General features: G+C 44.1%; 1 protein-coding gene across 1 annotated transcript; it reads right to left on the bottom strand.

The window, feature by feature from the left end:
- On the bottom strand, positions 1-9,604 carry LOC102189601 (eppin). The gene is made up of 4 exons (XM_018056905.1): positions 9,205-9,604; positions 7,375-7,506; positions 834-1,001; positions 1-309 (listed from the first exon to the last, which is right to left on the bottom strand). Exons 1-4 carry the CDS (start codon positions 9,293-9,295, stop codon positions 296-298), a joined length of 405 nt encoding a protein of 134 aa, XP_017912394.1. The 5' UTR covers positions 9,296-9,604; the 3' UTR covers positions 1-295.

Consider the following 9,604-nt stretch of genomic DNA (forward strand, 5'->3'; position numbering starts at 1 on the left):
ACTAAATTAAGTGCTTTATTGGGAAAAATGAGAGCTTCACAGAACAAGCAGTTCTAGAAGTTGGACATAAAGGTAAGAAGCATAGAGATGGGATCAAAAGAGAAAGATTATGTCTAAAAAGAGGCTGAGATGGAGAAAGGGGAGACAGGCACCAGGATTCAGTTTAGGGAAGCTCTCAGGCCTTGGAACACTGGAAGTAGAACAGTGGAAGCCAGCCTGGATCGTCTGCAGGCACACGGACAGCGCTTGGTCATAAACTGAATCCCAGTGGCGGTTGCAGTGTATCATTTCACATTCAGGAATTAGAGCCTGTTGAGAACAGAGGATAGGACCAGCTGAGCTTCTAGGACTCAGCTTATTTTCCAAACTAATCTTGAAGTTATGCTTGTACATCTTTTCACAGGAGACTAAAAGGAAGTAGGTTTCCCTGGAAAACTCTAAATGGGATGTGGCTGGGAGTGTTGCTTGTGAAGAGTCATGAGGGGAAATTGGTGGCCTAGAAGTGGTGATTGGTCCACCTGTCCAGCACTAGGCTGAATGTCCTGTGATCTCTCTGAGGACCTCACCATGTCTGCATCCTCTCCTACTCCTAATACTTGCCAGCTTTGATCCACAACCACGTCCCCTCCCAACCTCAGTTTTCCAACAAGCCATCATCGCACCCTCTGCAAGGTTCATTCTTACCTGCTGATCGGAGCTGGTCAGTTCCTGGTCTTCACCTGGTCTGTCAAGGATGCAACTATCCTGGAATGGGCCAAGCAACACTCCAACTCCCCCCCCCCCCGCCAGAGTGACCCTGGCAAAGATGAGAGACTGGGGCCCCTGGGACTCACCCTTTGTGGAACAGGCACTCTGGCACACGGCTTGGGATTGGAAGTTGTTATTGTTTCCTCTACAACCACCATAGATGAAGCTGGAGCAAGTATTATTTGTCTTATCATACCACCAACGATGGAAAAGAGCCATGCAGGGGCCAGCTTCTTTGGGCATACTGCATATGTCTGCAGGGAGATGCCAGAGTTGAGATTTTAAAGTGCCCACACCAAAAAAAAAAAAAAAAACCACACACACAGCAGCTGTTATTGTCCCCCTAGTAACTAGCACAAACGAAACCAAACAGGTTCCTTTTACCTTTTACCTTTTCACACCTCGGGAGCCCAGTTCCATTGATATATTTGCCCATTTGTAGAGCAGAGCAGAGCTGTTTGGCTGTCTGCATCCCCAGGGAACGTCAGGTCAGGTCCCCACCTTCTCTTCAGGTCACTGGACTGTCTGCCCTGAGAGTGAGGAGCCTCTGTTTTCAGGGCTGTGCGCTTAATTCGGGGCATGCACATTGACCTCCCACATGACCAGTCTTGTCCTTGACTTCAGTAAAATGAGGATGCAAAATCCCACGCTGCTCATCACCTGGGGATGTCCTGAGGTGCAAATAAGATCACCCTCAAGGCCTGCTAAGCTGTGAGCTCCTTGATTGTATCTAAATGTGCAGTTTCTAGTGCAGCGCCTGGTGAGAATTTCATTCTGAATGGATACAGGAGTGCCTCAAAAATGCCAAATTATAAGCCACTTACTCTTCCCTCCAAACCATGCCAAAGAAAGAGAATATGGGGTCAGAGTCAAGGGCAAGTCCATGCAGGGAATGCAAGGGGTAGTTTTTCAGATTGTCAAGCCCCTTTTTTCCCTGCAGTTAGCTTCTGTCCTGTTATGGATTGAGTACCCCCCACACACACACACAATTCCAGTTCATACATTGAAGACCTAGCCCTCAGCACCTCAGAAGGACCGTGTTTGGAAATAAAATTGGGGCCTATATCAGTAGTTACGATGAGGCTATACTGGGATGGGATGGGCCCCTAATCCAAAATGACTGGTGTCCCTTAAAAGGACAAATGCTAACAGATAACTAGTAAAGACCCACTGTATAGCATAGGGGACTCTGCTCAATGTTTTCTAATGGCCTATATGGGAAAAGCATCTTAAAAAGAGTGGATAAATGTATTACTGATTCCCTGTACTGTACACCTGAAAGTAAGATAACACTGTAAATTAATTATACTCCAATAAAAAAATTAAAAATAAAAAGGGTAAATTCTGACACCGACACACACCCACACAGGGAGGACACCATGTGAACATGAAGATAAGGGATCTCCATGGCATGGAACACCAGAGATTGCCAGCAAACCACCAGAAGTTAGAGGAAGAGGTGTGACACAGATTCCCCCTCCCCACCTGACAAAGAACCAACCAACTTGCCAACACTTGACCCTGAACTTCTAGCCTGCTGAATGGTGAGACAATACATTTCTGTAGTTTAAGCCATCTTGTTGGTGGTATTTTGCTACAACAGTCCTAGCAAACTAACACAGGTTCAAGCTAAACGATAAGTTCCCCAAGAGTCAATGCCCACAGCTAAACAGTTGAGCCCTGTTGATTTTTACCTTCTCAAAGCTCACCTGTCTGCCCCTCTCCTGAAGTCTCAGGCTGTTGGGAGAGCCTCAGATTGATCTTCCAGCCTCTATCCTTGGCTCCTACAATCAGTCCTTCCTGCTGCCCACTAGAGAGAAGGACCTGATGGATTCAAGACCAAGCTAATTGTGTCATTTCGCAGCTAAGACCTTGACTTCATGAGCAGGCCTTCCATGGCCTATAGACACTTCATTGTCTGGCTCCTGTTTGGCGCTCTGGCCTCCTCCCCTACCACAGTCCCCTTTTGAGCTTCAGGCTTCCACAATCTTCAACACCCCCACACACACACCTTTCACTCCATATTCCCTCTGCCACCTTTCCATTGTTCATTAATCACACTGTTATTCTCCCTTCAAAACCCTTCCCAGACATCAACTCCACTATGGCATCTTGAACCCCATTCTACACACCGCACCCCACAGGTGCCTAACTTGATCCTGCATTTTTCTACTGTGCTTCTGAGTTGCGAGTGTGTGTTTGTCATTTTTTTCATCTTCCATCTCATCTAGGAAGTGGTGAGCTTCTGAGGCAGTGAGCAGAGACCATGTCTGATTTCATCTTGGAACCCCATTCTTAGCAGGTGGTCATGTAGAGCGTTCAGTTCATTCAGTTCAGTTCTGTTCAGTTGCTCAGTCGTGTCCAACTCTTTGTGACCCCATGAATCGCAGCACGCCAGGCCTCCCTGTCCATCACCATCTCCCGGAGTTCACTCAGACTCACAGCCATCGAGTCCATGATGCCATCCAGCCATCTCATCCTCTGTCGTCCCCTTCTCCTCCTGCCCCCAATCCCTCCCAGCATCAGAGTCTTTTCCAATGAGTCAACTCTTCACATGAGGTGGCCAAAGTACTGGAGCTTCAGCTTTAGCATCATTCCTTCCAAAGAAATCCCAGGACTGATCTCCTTCAGAAAGGACTGGTTGGATTTCCTTGCAATCCAAGGGACTCTCAAGAGTCTTCTCCAATACCACAGTTCAAAAGCATCAATTCTTCGGTGCTCAGCCTTCTTCACAGTCCAACTCTCACATCCATACATGACCACAGGAAAAACCATAGCCTTGACTAGACGGACCTTAGTCGGCAAAGTAATGTCTCTGCTTTTGAATATACTATGTAGGTTGGTCATAACTTTTCTTCCAAGGAGTAAGCATCTTTTAATTTCATGGCTGCAGTCACCATCTGCAGTGATTTGGGAGCCCAAAAAAATAAAGTCTGACTCTGTTTCCACTGTTTCCCCATCTATTTGCCATGAAGTGATGGGACCGGCTGCCATGATCTTCGTTTTCTGAATGTTGAGCTTTAAGCCAACTTTTTCACTCTCCTCTTTCACTTTCATCAAGAGGCTTTTTAGCTCCTCTTCACTTTCTTCCATAAGGGTGGTGTCATCTGCATATCTGAGGTTACTGATATTTCTCCCAGAAATCTTGATTCCAGCTTGTGTTTCTTCCAGTCCCGCATTTCTCATGATGTACTCTGCATAGAAGTTAAATAAGCAGAGTGACAATATACAGCCTTGACATACTCCTTTTCCTATTTGGAACTAGTCTGTTGTTCCATGTCCAGTTCTAACTGTGGCTTCCTGACCTGCATACAGATTTCTCAAGAGGCAGGTCAGGGGGTCTGGTATTCCCATCTCTTTCAGAATTTTCCACAGTTTCTTGTGATCCACACAGTCAAAGGCTTTGGCATAGTCAATAAAGCAGAAATAGATGTCTTTCTGGAACTCTCTTACTTTTTCCATGATCCAGCGGATGTTGGTAATTTGATCTCTGGTTCCTCTGCCTTTTCTAAAACCAGCTTGAACATCTGGGAGTTCACGATTCACATATTGCTGAAGCCTGGCTTGGAGAATTTTGAGCATTACTTTACTAGCATGTGAGATGAGTGCAATTGTGCAGTAGTTTGAGCATTCTTTGGCATTGCCTTTCTTTGGAATTGGAATGAAAACTGCCCTTTTCCAGTCCTGTGGCCACTGCTGAGTTTTCCAAATTTGCTGGCATATTGAGTGCAGCACTTTCACAGCATCATCTTTCAGGATTTGAAATAGCTCAACTGGAATTCCATCACCTCCACTAGCTTTGTTCGTAGTGATGCTTTCTAAGGCCCACTTGACTTCACTTTCCAAGATGTCTGGCTCTAGATGAGTGATCACACCATCATGATTATCTGGGTCGTGAAGATCTTTTTTGTTCAGTTCTTCCGTGTATTCTTGCCACCTCTTCTTAATATCTTCTGCTTCTGTTAGGTCCATACCGTTTCTGTCCTTTATCGAGCCCATCTTTGCATGAAATGTTCCCTAGGTATCTCTAATTTTCTTGAAGAGATCTCTGGTCTTTCCCATTCTGTTGTTTCCCTCTATTTCTTTGCATTGATCGCTGAAGAAGGCTTTCTTATCTCTTCTTGCTATTCTCTGGAACTCTACATTCAGATGCTTATATCTTTCCTTTTCTCCTTTGCTTTTCACCTCTCTTCTTTTCACAGCTATTTATTTGAAAGGCCTCCCCAGGCAGCCATTTTGCTTTTTTGCATTTCTTTTCCATGGGGATGGTCTTGATCCCTGTCTCCTGTACAATGTCATGAACTTCATTCCGTAGTTCATCAGGCACTCTATCTATCAGATCTAGGCCCTTAAATCTATTTCTCACTTCCACTGTATAATCATAAGGGATTTGATTTAGGTCATACCTGAATGGTCTAGCGGTTTTCCCTATTTTCTTCAATTTGAGTCTGAATTTGGTAATAAGGAGTTCATGATCTGAGCCACAGTCACCTCCTGGTCTTGTTTTTGTTGACTGTATAGAGCTTCTCCATTTTTGGCTGCAAAGAATATAATCAATCTGATTTCAGTGTTGACAATCTGGTGATGTCCATTTAGGATTTTGCAAATGCTGAGGGTAAAACAAAATGTATCCTGACTGGAACTGAATAAGTCATTCCTTGAGCACCTACTACATGCCCAATGCTTAAAGAGACAAAGTATGGCCTCTGTTATATAGGAGCTCCCAGTCATGAATGACTGAATAATGTGAGCTAACATGCATCACATATCTGTTAGACGCCAGGCATTGCCCTAAGCATTCCACCTGCATAAGCATATTTAATCTTTCAAATAACCTTTAACATTAGTCTTTTTGCTATCTAGAAACTGAGGCATCACAAGGGAAAGTGGTTAATTTGCCCAAGATAAATAGGCTGGTGAGAACTGGAGCTAAGATTTGAACTCAAAAAGTCTGGATTCAGAATTCCTCAACTATAGGCAAACGAACAACCCACTGTCCGCCTGCCTGTCCAGTCTACTCCACTGTCAAGTTGACTTCACTTCCTACATCCCTTTCAGACACATCCGACTCTTCCCCACCCTCTCAGCTACTTAGTCCAAGAAACCCCTTTTTTTTTTCATCTAGAAGTTCAAGTCACTCCATTCCCGCCTCGTAGGCATAGTAAAAGCCACACCACATGCCTGCCCACCTCAGTGAATTTCCATTGATCTTAAGATCAAGGTGAGACCCTCGTCCAACAAGAACCTACCTACCAAGAACCTTTTTCCCTTTCACCATGTCCATGCTCATGTACAAAGTCTTGATGGCGGGATGCCAGAATCCATCAAGACTGTGTACGTGTACATTGCCTGCGCCTGGAAGCCCTTCCACCCACTTTTCCCCCAAATTTGCTACCCATCCTTCTGAACTCAACTCTAGTTTTACTTTCTCAGGGAAGGCTTCCTTAACCTCTTTATAATAGGTCAAATCCTATTATACGTCTCAGAGACACTCAACAAACATTTCTTAAATGAGTGAATAAAGAATCTCTGATAGTCTTAATAAATTCAACAGACATAGAAAACAAACTTATGGTCACCAAAAGGGAAAGGAAGGAGAAGGGATAAATTAGGAGTTTGGGACTAATAGATACATCCTACTATATATAAAATAGATAAACAACAATGAGCTACTGTATAGCACACATAGAACTACATTCAGCATCTTGTAATGATTAACAATGGAAAAGAAACTGAAAAGAATATATATATATATATATATATATATATATATATATGAATCACTTTGTTGTACACCTGAAACATTGTAAGGAACTATACTTTAACTTTTGTCTTTATTTTATTTTCAAAATTTAAACTTTTTATTTTTTATTGAAGTACAGTCGATTAACAATGTTATGGTAGTTTCAGGTGAACAGAGAAGGGACCCTACATACAATGTAATACATATACATTATGTACTGCATAATGTAATGCATATACATTATGTATTGCATAATGTAATGCATATACATTATGTATTGCATAATGTAATACATATACATTACACTTTAATTTAAAAAAAAAAGAATCCTTGATAGTCTTTCTGGAGCTGAGGTAGATGGGCATGGAGTTGAGGCTGCCTCAGCAAAGGATAGGCCCTCTGGTCTGGAGTGGTCAGCAAAGATTTCTTAATGCTAACGTGGATTTGTATAGGCAGGCAGTGAATCTGGAGCCAAAAGCTATTTTTTTTGTATTTTTAAGAAATACAAACATCTTAATTATTATTTGCAGCAACAATGTTGATATATGGTGAACCAATTGTGGCCCCTGGGGACTAAGAAAATCATAAGGGTTAAAAAAAAAAAAGTAAGAAAATAATAAGAGTGGAAAGGAGCCATGAGACTTTCTGGTTCAATCCCAACCTTATACCTAGATTTTGCTTGCAGAATCTGAGACCCAACAGGATGAAGATACTCCCTAATGTCAAATAGGGGCAGTGATATATCTAAATTTCAAGTTTCCCAAGTCCAGCAATCTTGCTCAGAGACCAGCCCTTAGTGAACAAGGGACAGGGCCAGCCCAGAGGAGCAGAAGGGAAGGATATGGGTAAGGGGTTGGTTATTGAGGCTCTCAATATTTGTTTACCTTGTTGGAGGTTTATGCATTTTCTTCCGCAGCTGAAGAAGCAACACTTCTCATGCTTCGGGCACTTTTTGTTCTTTGAACATTCGTCCCTTTCTTTGAATTCACAATTACTCTGGATTCTGGGACACCTCTCTAGGGAAAGACTGACAACAATGAGTCTTACAGTCACAGTTCCCACCCTTCTCCAGACCCAAGGCAATTCTGAGGAGTCAGGGGAATTTCCTTTCACTTTGCTCATCCCCAGGAGTCCTTTTCCTGGGGGCTTTCATTTATTTCCCAGCGCTGCCCGCACTAACCTCTCTCCTGACCACCCCTCACTCTCTGCCTCCTTTCCCGTAGCCCCACCCGCTAAGGCAAGATTTCTCAACCTAGGCACTGGAGGCATTTGGGCCAGATAATTATTTGATGGGTAGAGGAGGGACTTCCCTGGTGGCTCAGACGGTAAAGTGTCTGTCTACAATGTGGGAGACCCAGGTTCGATCCCTGGGTGGGGAAGATCCCCTGGAGAAGGGAATGACAATCCACTCCAGTACTATCTCCTGGAGAATCCCATGGACAGAGGAGCCTGGTAGGCTACAGTCCCTGGAGTCAGACACCACTGAGCGATTTCACTCTCACTTTTGTAGGACGTCCATTGTAGGACGTTTAGCAGCATCCCTGGCCTCTACCTACTAGACTGCCGGTAGCACTCCCTGGTTGTGACAACCAAAAAAGCCTCTCATTGTCAATGTTCCCTGGAAGGCAAAATCGCCCATTGAAAGCCATTGGTCTAACTAAGCCAATCTAGTCGCTTTGGGCTGTTTGAGAAAACAGTGTTTGGGAGTTCCTCTGGGGGGCGCTATTGTGCAGCAATATTGTTCACCCTGGCAGTCAGACAGCTGGGTTTTTTAATTCTCATTCTTGGTTTACAACTTACTGTCTCTGAACTTTGGTTTCTTCGTTTATAAAATCCTTTTAGCCTTACAGAGAGGTGAGGAAGAATTAAGACAAAGCGTGTAAAGCTATAATCATCGTCACGGATGCCCAGTAATATTAACTAATATTGGTTAAGTTAACCGTAAGCCTAGCACTCTTTCAACCATTTTAAAGAGGTTATCTCATATAATCGGCGTAATTGTTCTATGACACTAATTCTATTAATATCCCCCATTTTGCAGATGAGGAAACTGAAGCATAGGGAATTTAAGCAGAATTTGTAGCCACCAAGGCTGACTCCCTCTTTTTAAATCCCTTCTTTCAGAATGTTCAGTAAATGGTAGCAATTATCAATATTACTCTATTTGTCGTTATTCAGTCGCTCAGTCGTGTCCGACTCTGGGACTCCATGGACTGCAGCATGCCGGGCATGGAGTATTACTGCCTTAAATTCAAAGGAACTTCAAAAAGTCAAGGAACCCCTACGGAGGTGGGAACACTTTCTAGAACTACATTTGAAAGAATCAGGAGTTAATAGAGGTGCGTTTCAAGAAAGGGGGCTATTTCTGTCATGGGGTGAGGGAAAAGTCCCTTAGGAGTCCCAGATCCTTATAGCCCCTCCCCTAAATGCTAGATTTTGTGATACCCAACCCACCACCCCACCAACCCACCCCCCTCCTCCACCCCCACTCAGAAAGACCTTCCATTTCAAAGGGGCTGAAAATACAAATTGCCCAGGTCTGGATTCTTGCATTCACTGAAGAGAAATTCCATAGAAAAGAAAATGGGAAGAAATAACCCAAATATCTCCCTCATCCCTAACCCAGGCCCAGGGCTAAGGTGGTGGAAAGCTTTTTTCTTCCTCCCAGCCATATTCTTTCTCTCCAGGGCAAGGGCTGAGACCCCAGTACTTACGGGGAAAGAACCAATCAGTCAGAGCAGGTCCCTGGACGTTCACTAGAAGGAGGGATAGCACCAAGATGCTCAAAAGTCCAGAAGACTCCATTCTGAAGGAAAGCTGTCCTGCTGGTGGTTCCAGATCATAAAAATGTCTGGCTGCCTTTGTCCAGCCTAATCTTTCAGTGGTCAGTGTCTTGGATACTTGAGAGCTGGAGTCAAGCCAACCACCTCCTTTCCTGATGGGAACACTGGGTTCCTGAAGTCATCGATGTGACTAGCTGGCATCCACATCCCACAGCCCTGGGCAAGGGTCTCTTACAGGTGGCTCTTGATTGTTAGTCCCCTCAACTGCAGTGGGTCTTCTGGTCAACCAGGGCAAGTGGGCAAAGCTGCTCTCACTTTCCAGGGTAGGAGT

This window comes from Capra hircus, chromosome 13 (genome assembly GCF_001704415.2).
Source record: "Capra hircus breed San Clemente chromosome 13, ASM170441v1, whole genome shotgun sequence".
In the NCBI taxonomy this organism is placed as follows: Eukaryota; Metazoa; Chordata; class Mammalia; order Artiodactyla; family Bovidae; genus Capra; species Capra hircus.

Excerpts from the sequence above, each read along its gene's own strand:
- LOC102189601 (XM_018056905.1), bottom strand. The coding sequence starts at position 9,295 with ATGGAGTCTTCTGGACTTTTGAGCATCTTGGTGCTATCCCTCCTTCTA. Across the intron at positions 7,507-9,204 it reads GACTGATTGGTTCTTTCCCC|AGAGGTGTCCCAGAATCCAG; the intron begins GTAAGTACTGGG and ends GTCTTTCCCTAG. Across the intron at positions 1,002-7,374 it reads ATGCATAAACCTCCAACAAG|ACATATGCAGTATGCCCAAA; the intron begins GTAAACAAATAT and ends ATCTCCCTGCAG.